Here is a 21,948-nt window from a genome sequence, read left to right as displayed (position 1 = left end):
AAGGAATCTGAATGTCAAGTGGAGGGAACGTAAGAAAATGTTCTGGAAAGAGGTAAAGAGAGTCAGACAAGGTGGCAGTGAAGTTAGCAGGGGAATGAAAGATAAAAATAGTAGATCACTAGCTGAAAAGGAGGAAAAAGTGTGCACATGGAGGGAACACTCTAATGAATTGTTGAAAATAGAGAATGAAAGTAATGCGAGTATAAGTGGCTGGGGAATGGCTGGGAGAAGGAGGGAGGTGAGAAGACACAAAGAAATCAGTAGGATGGAAGTTGTGGAAGCAATGAAGAAAGTCAAAATGGGGAAAGCCCCAGGAATTGATGGAGTGTGTGGTGAAATGCTGAAGCATGGAGGAGAGACAGTAGTAGAATGGATGTGGAAGATGTGTAGATTGACCCGGGAGGAAGGTAGAGTCCTGGAAGACTGGAAGTCAGGTATAATTATTCCCTTGTACAAAGGGAAAGGGGAAAAAGAAGTGTGTGGTAATCATAGGGGCATTTGTCTTCTTAGTGTAATAGCAAAAGTATACGGTAGGACACTTACTGACAGAGTTAGGGAAATAACAGATGAATTAGTTGGAGAAGAACAGGGAGGCTTTAGGATGGGAAGAGGTTGTGTACATCAGATATTCATTCTTAGATCTTTAGTGGAGAAGATTCTACAGCAGGGAAACAAGTTATATGCAGCCTTCATGGATTTGGAGAAAGCATATGACAGGGTGGATAGACAAGGATTGTGGAAAGTATTAAGAATATATGGAGTAGATGGGAAGTCGTTGAATGCTGTGAAGAGTAAGTATGGGGGTGCTAAGGCTGCAGTGCGTGTGGATAGTGAACTGAGTGAGTTTTTCTATTTGAAGGTTGGGTTGAAACAGGGATGTGTAATGTCTACATGGTTGTTCAATCTATTGGATGTGGTTATAAAAGAGATACAAGGTAGGGCAGTGGATGTTGGAGTGGCCCTAATGAGAGAGGGCAGCATTTGGAAACTCCCTGTACTGTTGTTTGCAGATGATACTGTGTTGTTAAGTGAAGACGAAGGGGAGCTGCAAGGCTTGAAGGACGAGTTTGGGAGAGTGCATAAGAAACGGAATGTGAATTCAGGGAAGAGTAAAGTTATGGTCTTCGAGAGAGGTGAAGTCAGTGAATGTACAGTGAGGCTGGATGATGAGGAAATGGAAAATGTGAGTATGTTTAAATATCTGGGTAGTGTGATGAGTAAGGATGGAAGTTTGGAGGGTGAAGTGCTTGAAAGGGTACAACATGGAAGAAAGGTTGCTGGTTCCTTGAAGGCAGTGATAAGAAACAGGGAAGTGAGCATGGAAGTGAAAAAGTTATTACATGACAGTACTGTGATACCAACTCTAACGTATGGAAGTGAAGCTTGGACGTTGTTGGAGGGACACAAGTCAAGAGTGAGAGCTGTGGAAATGTGTTATTTGAGAGGAGCATGTGGTGTCACATGGAGAGAGAGACTGACAAATGAGGATGTGAAGGAGTGCTGTGGTGTGGATGTGGATATGATAGGAAGCATTAGGAGAAACACACTGAGGTGGTTTGGCCATGTGGAGAGGATGGAGAGTGAGAGACTGACAAGGAGAGTGTATGTGAGTGAGGTGGAGGGGGAGAGAGGGAGGGGAAGGCCAAGGATGAGATGGAGGGATGGAGTAGGGAGGTATATGAGAGATGGGGGTATGAATTGGGAGCAAGGCAGTGAAATGGCAGGGGACAGGGTGACGTGGAGGCGATTTGTTTGTGGCCACCCCGTGTAAGGGATTGAGGCATCTGGCAACAGATAGATATACTGGTATCTCAACTGTTAATTATTGGTAACCTTTGTATGTCATCTGCTATTGTTTTAACATGCACTCTTAATTCAAATATGCCCAGTGTGTCCCTTTTGTTGTATAAATCACTGACACATGAAACACCATTACTGGTACAGTATATGAAATTTATTGAAAATAATATATATTCATATCTGAGACTATACAGTTTGTGAACATAAAATAATTCTTTGGTTAGTTCACTAACTTACAGTAAAGAGAGAAGTGACTGGTCTTTACTGCCACTGCAAAAAACCTTGATACTCTCCCATAATCAGCTAGAAAACCTCAACGTGACATAACTCTGATAGGCGAAAACGTCACGTTAAAGTGACATTTTCGCTTATCAGAGTTAATATTTTTTACTTTTCTACATCACTCAAGTACTTTCCAGGGATCTTGGAACATGCCAGGTGAAAATCTAATGCTAGGAAGACATAGGGAAGAAACCATGAATTTATGCATCAAGAGCATATATCCTCCCCTAAGGAGAGTTTGATGAGCACTGGTGAGTTTAACGCATAAGTGAGTCTGGGAGTGTCCAGGGTGTTGCCAGATGTACATTAACAGCTGGATTAACTCGGGAGATGGTTGGAGTTAAGCCTACCTTAAATGTCTTTCATAGGTCTCTGAGGGGTGATGAGATCAAGGGTTTTTGTGGAGTTTTTACACACTGGCAAGTATTTTAATTTGTATAAATGCATAACAAAGTACTGTAACAATATCAAATGTTATAATATTACCAAACTTTTAAAGAATAATCTGCCTTATATATGACAACAGTCAACTTATTATTGGCATATTTAACTGGGACTGAAAGAATTTATACACTTCCTGAATTATCCGGTCCTTCACTGCTGGCTGGAGAACAAAAACAGTGATGGCAATTGCATCTTCAGGTCCAACGTCCGAAATTATTTTCTGTGGAGAAACAAGAAAAAAAATAATAATAAACGGCATAATAAGAAAGTATGAAGAATTAACCTGAAAAAGGTCAGTTCTGTGTTAACTACAAAATAAAGATTGGGTTTTATCAGAAATAAACATCAAAATTTTCCAAATGAAACATCCACTTTGAGGATGTATGCTGCCTCATTCCATCAATTCTGTAATAATCTCTCTCTCTCTCTCTCCTGGACCCCTGACCACTTGATTCCTTGGGTTTGACTGTTTGAAGAAGGTCTGAAAACAGTAGGGACCTTGCTCATGCGGCATTCCTGGCAGGAAATCTGTGTACTAAGCATCAGTTGTGCTGGTCAGCTGGAAGCTGCAGACATTTCGGGTAACCTGGCTCTGTGGAGACCTTTGGTCAGTGAGAAAGGCCCTCAAGGATAGGGTACTGAACAAAATGAAGACCATTGACATACAGGCTGATGCAAATCACATGGGAAACATCCACCACTCCCCTCTCTCTATTTATACTTTAGTACTGTGGTAGGTGGTGGCGACCATCATCCACTCACTTGATGTAGTGCTGCCTACTTCCTTAGCTTTTATCATTCTTTTTCTGTGCCTGCCCTCCTCTCTTCCTATTTCTCCTATCTTTCCTGTCACTTCTTATTCCTTTTCTTTCCTTTACAGGTGGCTTTACATAGAGTGAAAAGCCAAATGGTTTCCTGTAAGCCAAGAAACCATTTACAAAGCTGGGTGGTAACCATATAACCAAACCATACGTGCTCCCTATGTGTCAACACGTGGGTTGGTGGAGGGTTGGTGCCCCTCCCTGTGAAACAACTAACTCAGTGTCAACTGGCCACCCTTAGCGGGATTATGGTGTCTGGCAATAGATAGATAGATAGACTGTATTACATTGGTCACACAAGTTTTTAAAACCTGTAGCAAGCCATTACCATTACAGTACCTTGGAAAATTAGAAACGACTGCCATGATTAAGTGATTTTGGACAGGGGAATCTGGGGGACACTTAACCCTGCCAGAATCCCCGGTCATATGGTTACCACCCTACGTAGTATATGGTTTCCTGGGTACAGGAAACCATTTGGCTTGTCACTCAGTGTAGAGATCATATGGCACCTCTACATTGAGTGAGTGGATGATGGGCCCCCCCACCTACCACATTGCTACTCCTCACCCAGCCCTTGGGTGGGAAAGGAGGTCTGGATGATGATGATGATGATGATGATGATGATGAAAAATTAGAAGTAAATACCTGTAGTATAGAGACAGAAAAATGACTGGAACCCAGAAAATAAAGGCTACTTGTTCTACATGCCTGACTTCAAAGAAAGAGCATACATCAACATCCACCAAAACATCTGCCTCTTTTGTCAGAACGAGGAAAAGCTTACAGAGGAGTAAGAGGGTCAAAGGAGGTGATAAAAATCTATCTATCTATCTATTGCCAGACGCCTCAATCCTGTTAGGGGTGGCCACAAAGAAATCGCCTCCAAGTCGCCCTGTCCCCCGCCATTTCACTCCCCTGCTCCCAACTCACACCCTCCTCTCTCATATACCTCTCCACCCCATCTCTCCATCTCATCCTCGGCCTCCCCCTCCCTCTGTCCCCCTCCACCTCACTCACATACACTCTCTTCGTCAGTCTTTCACTCTCCATCCTCTCCTCATGGCCAAACCACCTCAGTGTGTTCCTCATAACGCTTCCTATCACATCCACATCAACACCACAACGCTCCTTTATATCCTCATTCGTCAGCCTGTCTCTCCATGTGACTCCACAGGCTCCTCTTAAATAACTCATTTCCATGGCTCTCACTCTTGACTTGTGTCCTTCCAACAACGTCCAAGCTTCACTTCCATACGTCAGATACTGTCATGTAGTAACTTTTTCACTTCCATGCTCACTTCCCTGTTTCTTATCACTGCTTTCAAAGAACCAGCAACCTTTCTTCCCTGCTGTACCCTTTCAAGCACTTCACCCTCCAAACCTCCATCCTTACTCATCACACTACCCAAGTACTTAAACGTACTCACATTTTCCAATTCCTCACCATCCAACCTCGCTGTACATTCACTGACTTCACCTCTCTCAAAGACCATCACTTTACTCTTCCCTACATTCACCTTTAGATTCCGTTTCTTACACACTCTCTCAAACTCATCCACCAAGCCTTGCAGCTCCCCTTCGTCTTCACTCAACAACACAGTATCATCTGCAAACAACAGTACAGGGAGTTTCCAAACACTATCCTCTCTCACCAGGGCCACTCCAACATCCACTACCCTACCTTGTACCTCTTTTATTACCCCATCCATGTACAGATTGAACAACCATGGAGACATGACACATCCCTGTTTCAACCCAACTTTCAAAGAGAAAAATTCACTTAGTTCACCATCCACACGAAATGCAGCCTTCGCACCATCGTACATACTCTTCACAGCATTCAACAACTTCCCATCTACTCCATATATTCTTAACACTTTCCACAATCCTAGTCTATCCACCCTGTCATGTGCTTTCTCCAAATCCATGAAAGCCGCATACAACTTCTTTCCCTTCTCTAGAAACTTTTCCACTAAAGATCTGAGAATGAATATCTGATCTACACAACCTCTTCCCTTCCTAAAGCCTCCCTGTTCTTCTCCAACTAATTTCTCTGTTCTTTCTCTAACTCTGTCAATAAGTATCCTACCATACACTTTTCCTATTATACTAAGAAGACAAATGCCCCTATGATTACAACACACTTCTTTTTCCCCTTTTCCTTTGTACAAGGGAATAATTATACCTGACTTCCAATCCTCCGGGACTCTACCTTCCTCCCAGGCCAATCTGCACATCTTCCACATCCATTCTACTACTATCTCTCCCCCATGCTTCAGCATTTCACCACACACTCCATCAATTCCTGGGGCTTTCCCTGATTTAACTTTCTTCATTGCTTCCACAACTTCTATCCTACTGATTTCTTCCTGTCTTCTCACCTCCCTCCTTCTCCCAGCCATTCCCCAGCCACTTATACTCGCATTACTTCCATCCTCCACGTTCAACAATTCCTTAAAGTGTTCTCTCCATCTGCTCACTTTTTCTCCCTTCTCCACTAGTAATCTACCATTTTTATCTTTCACTCCCCTGCTAACTTCACTTCCACCCTGTCTTACTCTTTTCACCTCTTTCCAGAACATTTTCTTACAGTCCCTCCACTTTACACTCAAATTCCTTCCAAATTCCTCATCCACTTTCTTCTTACTCTCTCTTACTAATCTTTTCACCTCTCTCTTTCTTTCTACATATAACTCTCTCTTCCTCCTCTCAACTTCTTCCACGCCCCTATTTCTCATCCATTCATTGTATGCTTTCTTCTTTTGTGCCAAAGCCCGTTTCACCTCTTCAGTCCACCACACTGTTCCTTGCACCCCCCTCCGTCTTCTCTTCCTTCCACACACCACATCACATGCTGCACATATTTCTTCTGTAAATATTCTACACACACCTTCCACGTCCCCCATCTGCTCCAATTCATATTTGCCCAATCGTTCCTCCACTTCTCTCTTATACTCTGCCTTTTTCTCATCCTCTTGTAACCTTTCCACTCTCTTTGCAATTACTCCTTCCTCTTGTCTTTCCCTTCTTCTATTCCTCCATCTTACTTGAACTTTAATTCTGGCCACCACCAAGTAGTGGTCAGAAAGTCCACTCCCCCAACCTCTATAAACTCTTGCATCCAATATACATCTTCGCATCCTTTCATCCACACACACATAATCAATCATTGCCTTCCTTTCACTCAGTTCACCACCCACCCTTCTCATCACTCGCCATGTATACCTGTGGATCATTTTATGCCTGAAGAGGGTATTAGCTATCACCAACCCCCTCCCAGCACAAATGTCCACTAATGCACTCCCATTCTCATCTACCTCAGCAGGCACACCCCACTCACCAAAAAAACAAGATAAATACAGTAAATTGGGAGCCTAAGAATGGAAGTTTCTGAAGGTCACAAGGAGACTGACAAACTAAAGGATGAAATTAAGTCTGAAGAACTGTAAACTAAACCCTCAAAAAAGGTCAGATCCCATCCCATGGCCGTTGCGCAGAGCAAGATGGCAATTTCTAAGCAAGATACCAGTATCACTGAAAGTGTGATACTGATTACAGTTGGAGAATATAATGGCTTCAAAGGCTGGGAAACAGTAGGCAGAAGTGGAAATATCTAGCTCAAGAAACCTAAAAATAGACAGAGCATCTCAAACAGATTCAGTGTTCTTGCATCACTAATGAATAAATCTACCCTTTCCCAGACACCATAACAGAGGGGAGAGAATCTGAATAACTGAAAGGCAATATACTGTATATATATATATATATATATATCTGAGGCTTTCTATATATATATATATTGTTACACAGCCTATGATTTCATAATCCTTTGTGTAATTTTAACGCACAGTATGCTGCATGTTTGATCACGAGCGTGTTCTGCCTCAGTTCCCCCCTTCTACCGTTATAGTAGAGTAAGTCGTCCTTTCTGTTGTTCAGAGCGGGATTGTCAACTCTTTGTCCCCATGGCTTCATTTGCGCATCCTTCTTACAAGTTGTATCAAGCTCTGCTGGCCCCTATATAATGAGCTCAGTCTCTGCATTATTGCCACTTAGATCTACTCCTCATTTTGTTCACATCTCTGTCCTCCCCTGTACAGTTATTGTTGTGAGTGCTCAGGAAGTCTCCAACCATCTAGCAGCTGTGTAATTTGAGTATAACTGTTGTTGCATTTTTTCTTGTGCTGTGTAGCATAGGTGTTGATTCTTAGGCCTACTAACGTTTTTTGTAATTCATGTAAAGTTCTTATTGTCAGTCATTTTTGATAATAGTTTGTATCTGTAATAATTTATCTTGCATTAACTGAGCATTACCCAGTGTATTTTCATTTTATCAGGGCTGACTTAGATAAATTTACTCTTGCTAATTTCGTGTTAACAGAGGCTATTGCAGTTAACCATATATTTAATCTGTTTTTTTGCCATTACATTATCCTTATGAGTCCTGAATGTTTTGTTGTTAGTTTGAGCATTAAACTTTAACTTGTAATTTTACCTAACTCTTTTGTTTTGAACCTGGAACTTTACGGGACAGTAGTGATTATTAGTATTCTCACTTAGAGTGTACATTATCTTTCGCTGTTCCGTAACATAAATTTGGCGACCTCTTATCAGGATATTCAGGATATTATCATAACGATATTGCTTGATATTTTTTGACTGTTATTTATTCATGATGTCTACTATTACTACACTTGATGAAGCCAAAGATTTTTGTCAAATGTGCAAACAGTGTGTGATGTAGAGAACAGAACAAAGAATGAACTTAAGGTTGTTGCTCAACAATTGGGAATTGCTGTTCGCTCTCATCATTCTAAAGATCAAATTGTTGACATGATTAATGAAAGCTTGTTTAATGTAACTCCTCCAAATGAGCAAACGCAGATTGAATTAGCTAAGTTACAGCTAGCCCTGCAGGAGGCTCAGGCTAAGGAGGCGGAGTCTCGTGTTAAGGAGGCTGAATTTCAAGCACGTGCTAAGGAGGCTGAGTCTCAGGCTTGTATTCAGGAGGCTGAGTCTCAGGCTCGTATTCAGGAGGCTGAATTTCAGGCAAATGCTAAGGAGGCGGAGTCTCAGGCTCGTATTCAGGAGGCACAGATACAGGCACAAATTGAACTTGCCAGGATTCAGGCAGACCATGAGTATCGCATGAAACAAGGTGGAACTGGATCATCTTGCTCTGATGATTTTGATGTGGCTAAAAATGTTAAACTTGTCCCTCCTTTTAATGAATCTGATTTAACAAAGTATTTTCAGTTGTTTGAGAGGGTAGCTACAGGTTTTAATTGGCCAAAAAAGTATTGGCCAGTACTCCTTCAAACTGTTCTCACCGGTAAAGCTCAAGTAACTTATGCATCTTTGCCTCAGGATCAATCTGATAATTATGATGTAGTTAAGAGCTTGATTCTTAAGGCCTATGAGCTTGTTCCTGAAGCTTATAGAGTAAAATTTAGGACAACTTACAAGCAAGATAAGCAATCCCATGTTGAGTATGCAAAAATCAAAGAAGATCTGTTAGAGCAGTGGTTAAATTCTAAGAATGTGGATTCTGATTTTGGTAAATTTAAGCAGATGATTTTGCTGGAGGACTTCAAGAGGTGTATTTATAAAGATGTAAGCCTATATCTTGATGAGAAAAGAATAGATAATTTGTCTGATGCTGCAGTTTTAGCTGATGAATATGTTCTCACTCACAAGAGATATTCTAAAGGAAAAGGGAAAGCTGAGAGTAAGTACGTTGCCTCTACTCAGAGTACAGGTAACAGGAAAGAGAATAAAGATAATGTTTCTCAGGAAGTAAATACCAGCTTCACCTCTAGATTTCAGAAAAGTAAATGTACTTATTGTAGTAAGCTTGGTCATACTACGGAGAGATGTTTCAAGAGACAGCGTGATGTGAACAAAGAGTCTTTAAATATTCAGTCAATTGGTCTAGTGTCCACTCTTGAGAGTTCCCAGAATTCTTTAACTGAGTTAACTGAACCTGCTTTGAGGGGTAATTTAAATTCTCAGGATGGAGCTCCTCTTTTGAGCAGTAACGTGGGTGACACTCTCAAGAGTTCATGTGCTAATTTCCTGTCTGATGGTTTTGTCAGTCCTCTGGACAGTAATGACAGGAAATCAGTTAAAATATATCGTGATACAGGTGCTTGCCAATCCCTTATGCTGACCAGTGTTCTAGGCTCTAATGTTAATTCCTCTGATGAAACTGTAATCTTGCAAGGTGTAGGGAATAATTACTTCTCTGTCCCTCTGTGCAGAGTGAATTTAGAGTCTGGTTTTGTTAATGGTTCCGTTATGGTTGGGTTGGTTGAGACACTCCCAATGTCAGGTGTAACTTTCTTACTTGGAAATGATATTGGTGGAAGTCGTGTGTGTCCAGCTCCTCAGTTGTCTAGTGAGCCAGTGGCTGCGGCCCAGGATTGTGGTGTCCCTGATGTGTTCCCTGCATGTGCTGTCACTAGGGCTAAGTCTAAAGTTACTGGTGATTTAGAGGATAATGATGATGATGATGTTATCCTAGCTGACACTTTTCTTGCTAATTTGGACCACTCACCAGATGAGGCAGTACCCCGTAGTGTTGATAATTTGTCTCGTCAAGAGTTGGTTGAGTTGCAGGTTGCTGACCCTGAGTTGAAAGGTCTAGCTAACTCTGCTTGCAGTGAGGAAGAGTCAGCTGGTGCTTCTACTTGTTATTATATAAAGTCAGGAGTACTTATGAGGAAGTGGAGACCCCCAACAGCATCAGCCGACTGTGAATGGGAGGTTGTACATCAAGTTGTCATCCCTCGTGTTTGTAGGCAGGATATCATTAGAGTGGCTCATGATTCCAGTTTGGCAGGACACCTTGGAGTGAGGAAGACTGTGGCACGCATTTTGAAACACTTCTACTGGCCAGGTATCTTCAGGGATGTTTCCTGGTATTGTAAGTCTTGTCACACCTGTCAAGTTGTGGGGAAGTGTAATCAGACCGAAAAGGTTGCACCTCTAGTTCCCATTCCTCCTTTTGAGGCGCCATTCACCCGTGTGTTGGTGGATATTGTGGGCCCTCTTCCTAAGACTTCTTCAGGATTTTCTTATGTGTTGACCCCGATTGATATGGCTACTCGTTATCCTGAAGCCATTCCACTTAGAAATATCTCAGCAAAGAACGTGGTTAAGGAAATGCTAGGGTTCTTCACAAAGTTTGGTTTGCCCAAGGAGGTACAGTCAGACCGGGGAAGTAATTTCATGTCAAAAGTTTTCAAGCAGTCTCTGAAAGAGTTGGGCATCACCCAGATCACGTCTTCAGCTTACCATCCCCAGGCCCAAGGAGCGTTGGAGAGATATCATCAAACACTCAAATCGATGCTCAAGAAATACTGTTTGGAACATCAGAAAGACTGGGATAAAGGTCTTCCATTCGTTGTATTTGCCGCAAGAGAATCTCCAAATGAATCACTGGGCTTCTCACCTTTTGAACTACTGTTTGGCCATGAAGTAAGAGGACCCCTTAAGCTACTCAAGGAATGCTGGCTGTCGGAGGAAGATGACGTCAACCTGCTGGAGTATGTGATGAAGTTCAAAGAACGGCTGTCCACTGCTTTACAGCTGGCGAGAGAGAATTTAGGAGCTGCTCAGGAGAAAATGAAGACTTGGTATGATAAGAAGTCCAGGTTACGCCACTTTCAGCCAGGAGATCAGGTTTTGATTGTGCTACCAGTTCATGGGCAACCTCTTCAAGCCAAGTTTAGTGGTCCTTATTTCGTGGAGAAGAAACTCAGTGATGTCAACTATGTCATCGCCACACCAGATCGTAGAAAGAACAAGCAACTATGTCACATCAACATGCTAAAGTTATATCACAGGCGGGACGAAAATAATCCAGTCTGCACTGTAGCTGTTCCACCCGAGTCTGCAAGTGAAGCTCTCCCATGCAGCATGAGCCTGAATGATAGTTTGGGGAAGAATCCTGATATCATGAATGATCTCCAGACTAAGCTTTCTCATCTACCTCCCGAGGAAAGGCAGGAGTTTTCGGCATTACTGCAGGAGTACCCGCAAGTGTTCCGTGATACTCCAGGAAGAACCACTGTGTTGATGCATGATGTCGATGTTGGAGACGCAAAGCCAATTAAATTGCCTCCTTACCGTGTGAACCCAGTGAAAGTTCCTCTCATCCAGAAGGAGCCTGGCTACCTGTTGGACCACAAGATGATTGAGCCCTGTCAGAGAGAGTGGAGTTCTCCTGTCACTCTGGTCCCTAAGCCAGGTGGGTCACAGCGGCTTTGCATTGACTACAGACGTGTTAATCAGATAACCAAAACAGACACTTACCCTCTCCCTCGTGTGGAAGATTGCATAGACAAGATCGGAAAGGCTAGGTACATAAGTAAGTTTGATTTGTTAAAGGGATACTGGCAAGTACCTATGACTGAACGTGCTAGGGAGATCTCATGTTTTGTAACACTAGGAAAGACTTTTGCATGTTCTGTAATGCCATATGGTATGAAGAATGCACCAGCCACATTTCAGAAGCTCATGAATGTTGTAACAGAGGGTTCGGCAGGGTGTGTTGTTTATATTGATGATGTATTAATCTTCAGTGACAACTGGAAAGATCACCTATGCCATGTCAGTAAATTTCTTGAGTGTTTGGTTCATGCTAATCTTGTAGCTAATTTATCAAAGTGTGAGTTTGGTCAAGCTAAAGTTCAGTACCTTGGGTATGTAATTGGTGATGGACATGTTGCACCACCAGCAGCTAAGGTTCAGGTTATAAGTGATCTTCCCAGACCTAAAAGTAGGAAAGAGCTACAAAGATTTTTGGGAATGGTAGGTTATTACAGGAGATTTGTTCTTAACTTTTCTATTCTTGTATCACCACTTACAGACCTACTGAAAAAGGGAGTTAAATTTGTCTGGACCGATAACTGTGAATCCTCTTTCAACAAACTTAAAGCTATCCTATTAAGTCAGCCAGTGCTCGCTACTCCAAATTTTGCTAAGCCTTTTAAGATGGCTGTTGATGCAAGTGATACAGGAGCTGGGGCTGTTTTGCTGCAAGAGGATGATCAGGGTATTGAACACCCTGTATCTTATTACAGTAAGAAGTTCACTCCACCTCAAAAGAACTACTCAACTATTGAGAAAGAGCTTTTGGCCTTGATTTTGGGTTTACAGCATTTTTCATCTTATTTGTGTTCTGGTTTTGACCCCATAGTCATTTATACCGATCATAACCCACTGAAATTCCTTAGTAAGTTTAAAGATAAAAATCAGATATTGACAAGATGGAGTCTACTTCTTCAGAAGTATTCATTAGACATACAGCATGTCAAGGGGAAAGAAAATGTTATTGCAGATTGCTTATCTAGACTTTAGACAGATTGTTTTAGAGTAATAAGAAACTTCCTTTGTAAATTTCTTTTTCTTTGTGGGGAGGTGTTACATAGCCTATGATTTCATCATCCTTTGTGTAATTTTAACGCACAGTATGCTGCATGTTTGATCACGAGCGTGTTCTGCCTCAGTTCCCCCCTTCTACCGTTATAGTAGAGTAAGTCGTCCTTTCTGTTGTTCAGAGCGGGATTGTCAACTCTTTGTCCCCATGGCTTCATTTGCGCGTCCTTCTTACAAGTTGTATCAAGCTCTGCTGGCCCCTATATAATGAGCTCAGTCTCTGCATTATTGCCACTTAGATCTACTCCTCATTTTGTTCACATCTCTGTCCTCCCCTGTACAGTTATTGTTGTGGGTGCTCAGGAAGTCTCCAACCATCTAGCAGCTGTGTAATTTGAGTATAACTGTTGTTGCATTTTTTCTTGTGCTGTGTAGCATAGGTGTTGATTCTTAGGCCTACTAACGTTTTTTGTAATTCATGTAAAGTTCTTATTGTCAGTCATTTTTTATAATAGTTTGTATCTGTAATAATTTATCTTGCATTAACTGAGCATTACCCAGTGTATTTTCATTTTATCAGGGCTGACTTAGATAAATTTACTCTTGCTAATTTCGTGTTAATAGAGGCTATTGCGGTTAACCATATATTTAACCTGTTTTTTTGCCATTACATTATCCTTATGAGTCCTGAATGTTTTGTTGTTAGTTTGAGCATTAAACTTTAACTTGTAATTTTACCTAACTCTTTTGTTTTGAACCTGGAACTTTACGGGACAGTAGTGATTATTAGTATTCTCACTTAAAGTGTACATTATCTTTCGCTGTTCCGTAACAATATGTATATATATATATATATATATATATATACAATGTATATAGAAAGCCTCAGAAGCAACAGGCAGTGAAGGCTAGGAAAGGTAACAAGTTAAACATGGACAGATTCAGTCTAATGGATGCTGAGGATACTCAGACTTCCATGATTGGTGATTCTCTAATCCATGGACAGGAAACTCACTTCAAAAAGTTCCACAGGGAACAGGAAGGTCAGGACCTTTCTGGGTGCTAGTACTGAGAACATTGTGAGAGAAGTAAAGAAATCTGGGTAAAGGAAAAGGGGACTGCAATAACTGGCAGGCTTAGTAGCAATGACCTCTTCCTCAGAAATGATGCAGTTGGGGATTCAAAGATTATAGGTGATGCCATGACTCCAGCTGATGAAATAAGCTCACGACAGACTTTAGTATAAGTGGCATTTTGCCAAGGGTGTTCGTTTTGTTTCGTTTTTAAAGGCTCCAACATGCTTGCATGTGTCGGCCTTGGTCACCTAATGGCGGCTCTCCACGCTGCACGATCCATTGCAGCCTCCCTGTTCAGTCCCTTAACCCTGAGGTCACACTTAATGACCTCGTCCCATGTCTTTCTCGGTCTACCCCTCATAACCCCACCCCCAATATTAACACTTCTCACCTTCCTCACCCAATTATCATCCCCCATCCTCTCCACATGTCCAAACCATCTCAATCTACCTCTCCTCATCACAACACCAATACACTCCAGTCCCATCCTACCTCTCAACTCTTCCATCGTAAACCCAGCCCCTCCAGGCCTTGGACGCAGGGACGCATTGCACATCCACCTAATCAATGTCATTTCTGTATGTCTGAGCCGGCAAATATCTTCCTCCTTCACTGCCCAGGTCTCACTACCATACAGCATTACATTCCTAACACATGCTGCATACTAAGACCCCTTAGCACGTAGGGAGAGTCCTCTCAATGTCAGGAGAGGCAAGAGCTCCCTGAACTTCTTCCAACCACTTCTCACCCTGGCCACAGAGCTAGCTCTAGCCCCACCTCCAGCACACAACATGTCTCCCAAATAACAAAACTCTTCCACACACTCAAGAGATTCACCAGCAAGTTCAATCTTTTCACGCCTGACAATCTCCACCTGCTCACCCCGACACGCTGTACACAAAAAATCAGCATTATCTTGCAGTCTACCTCTGATACCACTACATCTCTTATACAGTACACCCATTTATCACACACACCGCACAAGATGGAATTACTTCCCACGCCCTTGTGGCGAACTGCACATAGCCACCCTCCCTCGTCTTTGACAGTACCACCACCAACCCTAGATATCATCACTTTTGTTTTATCTGCATTTACCCTTAAACCCTTGTGCCCCATACCATCTCTCCACTTCCTAAACCTTTCCTCCGCTTCCCTTTCGTTCTCTGCAATCAACACCAAATCATCAGCATACAACAACTCCCACGGGAGTCCGTTCCTAAAGTCACGTGAAAGGGCTTCAAGTACCATGATAAACAACATGGGACTCAAGACTGACCCCTGATGCACACCAACATTCACGGAAAACTCATCACTCAAATCTCCATTCACTCTGACCTGGGTGTGAGCACCCACATACTGTATATAGCCATAACCAGCTACTCCTCCAAGCCAAGCTTTCTCATTGCCCACTTCACCACCTCTCTAGGGACTCTGTCAAAGGCCTTTTCCAGATCAACAAAAACAAAATAAAGATCCCTTCTCCTACCAATATATTTTTCCTGAAGCTGTCGAACAATGAATATTGCATCAGTGGCCCCCCTACCTGGCATAAACCCAAACTGCATCTTATCAATATTCACTCATTCTCTGATCATACCTTCTAAAACTCTCTCCATTACCTTCATTATCTGATCTAAAAGCTTTATACCTCTATAATTTCCTCTTTCCAGGGCATCACCCTTCCCTTTATACACATTTACAATTACACTCTTCAGCCAATCATCTGGGACAACACACTCATAAATAATCCTATTAATCAGGTCAGTGACTAAACTCACCCCTATATTGCCTGAGGCCTTCAACATTTCGGCGGTCAACCCAGACACACCTGCTGCCTTCCCCACCCTCATCCTGCCTATTGTCTCACTCACAGTAGCAGAATCAATCAAAGGCCAAGGGCCAGACACTGGTTCTGCTGGCTCCAAACCTTCCCTGTCCCAGTCAAACTCCTCATTCAACAACCGGTTATAATGCTCTCTCCATGCATTTTTAATATCCTCACTGTTCACCACTACCCTTCCTTCATCATTCTTCACACACTGCTCACCTATAATATCCCGATTATCCCTCTTCACTTGACCTGCCACCCTAAATATATTTTTCCTTTCCCCACGATTTCGGTTATCAAGTAATAGTCTCTGTGACTCAGACTTTGCCCTGTATATCTCTCTTCTAGCCCTACGTTTGGCAGCCAAATATTCCTCTTTGCTACCACCCTTCTTCCATTCCCGGAAAAGCCTTCTTTTCTCCTTAACTGCAATTATGCCATCAGTAAAACTATCTATCGTCAGACACCTTAATACCATAAGGGTTGGCCACAAACAAATCGCCTCCATGTCACCCTCCCCCCCAAGCTCACACTCCTCTCTCTAACATACCTCTCCACTCCATTCCTCTATTTCATCCTCGGTCTCCCCCTCCCTCTCCCCTCTCCACTTCACTCACATACACTTTCCTTGTTAGTCTCTCCATCCTCTCCACATGGCCAAACCACCTCAATGTATTTCTCCTAACACTTTCTATCAACATCCATCTCCACACCATACTGCTCCTTCATTTCCTCATTTGTCAGTCTTTCTCTCTACGTAACTCCATATGCTCCTCTCAAATAACTCATTTCCGCTGCTTTTCATTCTTGACTTGTGTTCTTGCTACAAGGTCAAGCTTCGCATCCATATGTTAGAGGTGGTATCACAATGCTCCTTCATTTCCTCATTTGTCAGTCTTTCTCTCCATGTAACTCCATATGCTCCTCTCAAATAACTCATTTCCACTGTTTTCATTCTTGAATTGTGTTCTTGCTACAAGATCAAGCTTCGCTTCCATATGTTAGTGGTGGTATCACGATACTATCACGCAGCATCTTTTTACTACCATGCTCACTACCCTATTCCTTATTACTGCTTTCCAAGAACCGGCAACCTTTCTTCCCTGCTGTACTTTTTCCAAGCAATTCACCTTCTAAACTTCCATCCTTACTCATCACACTACCCAAGTAATGAAATGCACTCACATTTTCCATTTCCTCATCATCCAATCTCACTGTGCATTCAGTGACTTCATTTCTGTCAAAGACCACAATTTTGTTCCTCCCTACATTCCCCTTAAGATTCCATTTCTTACACACTCCCAAATTCATTCACCAAGCCTTGCAGTGCCCCTTTCTCTGCACTTAACAATACTATACCTCCTGCAACGACAGAACCGGAAGTTTCCAAACACTGCCCTAACTTGTATCTCTTTTATAACCCCATCCATATATAGACTGAACAACCATGGAGACATGACACATCCTTGTTTCAATCCAACATTCAGACAGAAAAATTCACTCAGCTCTTAATCCACACACTGCAGCCCTAGTGTCCTCATACATACTCTTCACAGCATTCAACAGCTCCCCATGTACTCCATGTCTTCTTTGTAGTTTCCACATTCCTTGTCTATCCACTCAGTCATATGCTTTCCTCAAATCTTTGAAGGCCACATACATCTTCTTTTCCTTCTCTAGAAACTTTTCCCCTAAAGACTGATCTACACAACTTCTTCCCTTCCTAAAATCTCCCTGTTCTTCTCCAATTAATTCCTCTGTTATTTCCCGGTCTGTCAATAAAAATCCTACTGTATATTCCATCCATCCATCATCCAAACCCACATTGGCCCATGAGGAGCGTAGGAGCCCGGGGCTAGGCAGTTGGTCCCGACATTCAAGATGAGAGTGACCAGCCTCACTCATCCCTGAGTGGCATTACATGAGCAATCAACCCCAACCTCCCCTTGGATATAAATCTTCACCGGCTCAGTCCGATTGGAGTGCAATAATTACCCACTAAACCACCAGGAGCCAAATTTTGTTATATGGTTGCCATCCAGTGTAGTAAATGGTTTCCTGGTGTTCAGGAAACCATTTGGCTTGTCACTCAGTGTAGAGTCACCCTCAGGCACAAGGAAGAGGAAAGAATGAAGGAAAGAAAGACAAAAGAGGGAGTGTAAAGTGACCCGTAGGCAGAAAGACAAGGAAAGAATTAAGGAAAGACAGAAGAGGATGGAAAAAAAGAAGGATGAAGGAGAGGAAAGGGCAGACACCCAACAGCAGCACTACATCAAGTGAGTGGATGGTGAGCACCCCCACCTACCATATACTTTTCCTATTACATTAAGGAGACAAATGCCCACATGAGTACCACACTTCTTCTTCCCCACTTCCTTTGTACAGAGGAATAAGTATACCTGACTTCCAATCCTCCAGGACAATATCATTCTCCCAAGCCAATCTGCACATCTTCCATATCCACTGTACAGTGCAGCCTCATTATACGATAGGGTTCATCTAGCGAAGACCTACTGCATAACAAATTATTGCATAATGAGGTCGATATAACATGGGTTCAATGGTTGCAGGGAGGGTGACCTCGACCATTAAGCATAAAATGACCTAAAAAACCTCTGCCACCCACCTGAAGTTTGTCCTATGCAGGTACAGATCATTAGTTAGGGTCCTCCGCCCCCCAAAGATGGGGGACAGTTGAAGGGCCTGGACAACCGCTCCACAAAAAAGATACGGAATCACTTTACTTAATATCACACACTGCACTATTTATTAAGTACTTGTGCTGTTATCTGGCAATAACAATGGTGTTTCAGTGGTCTTTCATGCACAAAATAGAATGAAAGGCAATGATCACAGCCAGTGTAAACACTGGGTGGGCATCTTGGCTCAGTCAGCCGTGTAGAGGCCTATAAAGGGGATGATAGTTACATAAGGTTGACACGACTTCCGAGTCGTAATTTACAGTGTTTCACACACAAAAAAGTCCAGTCGTAATATACAGTACAGTATTTCACACACAAAAAAGTATCACATCACTTAACACTGCACTATTTGTTAAGCCCTTGTACAATTATTTGGCGATAACATGAGTATTACAGTGGCCTTTCATGCAAGAGTAGGTACCCCAAAAGGGGATGATGGTTATGTAGGGTTGACATGATCTCCAAGTCACATGTTTCAGTATATATGTCATGTATAAAAAGGTATCACTTCACTTAATATTGCACACTGCACTATTTGCCAAGCCCTAGCACAGTCTTCTGGTGATAACAAGTGTTTCAGTGGCCTTTCATGCAAGAGTTGAAGCCCTAACAGTATTTCACACACAAAAAAAAACCTTCACTTCACTTAATACTGCAGAATGCACTGTTTGTTAAGTACCTGCACTGTTGTCTGGCTATAACAATGTGTTTTTTTATGCACAAACTAGAATGGGGGGCAACGATCACAGCAAATGTAAACACTGGGCAGTAATTTTGGCTTACGTGCATCACCGCTTTTGCACAAAATTCTCAGAGGCAGCCATTGAAAATATTGTTGTAGACAAATTGCCATTAATTTTTTAATGTTGTACTGAGAGAAGGTATAACTGTTTAATTCTCACTGTAGTAATTTATCACATAACGGGCATCGAATAACGAGGCTGCACTGTACTAGTGTCACTCCCGTGCTTCAGCATTTCACCTCACGTTCCATCAATTCCTGGGGCTTTCCCCATTTTTAACTTTCTTCAGTGCTTCCACTACTTCCATCTACTGATCTCCTCCACCCTTCTCATCTCCATCATCCTCCAAGCCATTCTCCAGCAACTCATACCAGTATTACTTTCATTTTCTAATTTAAATATTTCCTTAAATAGTTCTCTCCATCTGCTCACTTTTTCTCCCTTCTCCACAGGCAATCTACCATTATTATCTTTCACATCCCTACTATCTTCTTTATCACCCTGTCTAACTCTCTTTACCTCCTTCCAGAACATTTTCTTACATTCCCTCCACTTTACACTTAAATTCCTTTCAAATTCCTCATCCACTCTCTTCTTACTCTCTTACTAATCTTTTTACCACTCTTTTCCTCTCTACATATAACTCTCTATTCCATCTCTCAACTTCATGCCTCTGCTTCCCATCCACTCACTATATACTTTCTTCTTTTGCACCACAGCTTGTCTCACCTCTTCATTCCACCACACTGTTCCTTGCATCCCCTTTCATCTTCTCTTCACCCTACACACCACCTCAACTGCTACACAGATTTCTTCTGTGAATATCTTGCATACAGGCACCTAAATAAAAATTTTTATTTGCCCGTTGCATCAACTGGTTTTATTCGAACTATAATATTAAAAAATAAGGTTGGGGGCCCATTCTGAGCAATCTGGCTCATTTTCTGACAAAATTTGGCCAGGAATGTGATGGCAGATATAAACTGTTACAACTTGATGCTGCAGAACAGAAAGAAGAAAACCACTCAGACCAAAATAGAGCAGTTCTTGATGAAGAAGACAGAAAACTTAAGGGAGTTATCTTCATCACCAGCAGCACGGGAGTCAGGAAGGGAGGAAGAGGAAGGACAGCAGAGTGAGGAGGGATAGCAGCAGACGACGAGTGATGCATAGATGAAGTGAGGCTGTGTGTTGTTAATGTCTGTGACCTACTTACTGTAATGAAAATGTTGCTTTTACTGTAGTGTTTTTATGACCTACTAATGCATTAATAATGTTGGGGAACTTTCACAATGCCGTGAATGAAGCACAATTGAAAGAAAATCCACATAAAAAATGAAAACAGAATGTATTTGGGGAGAAGTAAACAACGCTTCGGCCCAACTAGGGCTCAAATGTTTATTTCTCTCCAAATATACTGTTTTTGTTTTTTACGTGGATTTTCATTCAAATTAATATTGTTGCTTTTAAGTTTAGAGCAGCATAACTCCCCAAATGGGTAGACTTTCCCAGAGTCCAGGAATGTAACCCCCAATATTACCACTGTTTCTTAGGGAAAATTATGTTTAAATAACGTGTTTTTAACTAACGTGACCTCTCCAGGAACCTAACCCTCATGTTATTTGAGAGGTTACTGTATCTTTCTTTTTGTATGGGGACCACACTACTGCTGCATATTCTAACCTGGGGCAGATCATGGCCACTATCAATTTCTTCATCATCTCCTCATCCATGTAATGAAATGCTACTCTTACGTTAGTCAAGAGTTTGTATGTCTTTCTAACTGTCTTGTTAATATGTTTTTCAGCTGACAAACTATCCTGGAGCAGCACTCCCATATCTTTCTCTTCTCTCGTTTTTGTGATTGGTTCATTACCCATCAAATAATTCATTAATGGCCTCTTGGTACTTTTACCCATTTCCAATATTTTACATTTCTTTCCGTTGAATTTCATTTCCTACATCTGGCTCCAATCATATATCCTATCCAGATCCTCCTGCAGCATTTTACAGTCCTCCTCAACCTCTACCTTCCTCAAGATCTTTGCATCATCAGCAAACAGACATGCATAACTGTTCACTCCATCTACCATATCATTTATGTAAATCAGGAACATTACTGGTGCCAACGCTGAGCCCTGTGGGACTCCACTTGTTACTTCCCTCCATCCAGACATCCTGTCCTTTATTACTGTCCTCATTTGTCTCTCTCTCAAAAAGTCTCTCATCCATTCCGGGAGGTTTCCCTTCAGTCCTCCTATACGCTCTAGTTTCCACATTAGTCTCTTATTGGGTACCTTGTTGAAGGCCTTCTCCAAATCTAAGTACACACAATCCACCCAACCGTCACTCTCCTGTAGCACAGCTCTTGAGTAAAAACTCAACAAGTTGGAAACACATGACCTTCCACTTCTGAATCCAAACTGACCTGCAGCCAAAATATTCATCTCTTCCAGATATTTTATCTATCTATCTTTCTGGATTCTCTCGCACAATTTTGCGACCATGCTGGTTAGGGACACTGGTCTATAATTCAGGGGTTCTTCCTTGTTTCCTCCCTTATAAATTGGTACCACATTTGCCCTCTTCCATTCTTAAGACACTTTCCCCTCTTCCAGAGAACACACAATTAAATTGTGAATCTTATCTGCCAGTTGTTCTCTGCATTCCTTCAGTACCCAATTAGAGATTCCATCTGGTCCTGGGGCTTTCCTTACATCTTGAGTTTCCAGTAATTTATACACTGCCTGTACTTCCACTTTTATATCTTTTATCACTACATTTCTAGTCACTCCCTCCTCTTCCACAAACTCCTTTTCATTAGCGAAAACTGATTAGAAACATTTGTTCATTATTTCAGCTTGC

General features: G+C 42.0%; 1 protein-coding gene across 4 annotated transcripts in view; it reads right to left on the bottom strand.

Annotated features, from left to right (window-relative positions):
* Positions 1-1,805: 1,805 nt before the first annotated feature.
* The window catches only part of LOC145400260 (protein C19orf12 homolog), a 33,895-nt gene continuing 13,752 nt past the window's right edge, over positions 1,806-21,948 (bottom strand). For all 4 annotated transcript variants that reach the window (XM_080272781.1, XM_080272784.1, XM_080272782.1 and 1 more), the window contains exon 4: positions 1,806-2,746. In XM_080272781.1, coding sequence (XP_080128907.1) covers positions 2,609-2,746 — 138 coding nt within the window. In that variant the 3' untranslated portion in view covers positions 1,806-2,608. The remainder of the gene's footprint in view (positions 2,747-21,948) is intronic.

The sequence above is a fragment of the Coenobita brevimanus genome, chromosome 51 (assembly GCF_032717465.1).
Source record: "Coenobita brevimanus isolate Jiangsu-jjx chromosome 51, ASM3271746v2, whole genome shotgun sequence".
Classification (NCBI taxonomy): Eukaryota; Metazoa; Arthropoda; class Malacostraca; order Decapoda; family Coenobitidae; genus Coenobita; species Coenobita brevimanus.
The sequence above is the reverse complement of the archived record's forward strand: the minus strand, read 5'-3'. Positions and strand labels throughout refer to the sequence as shown.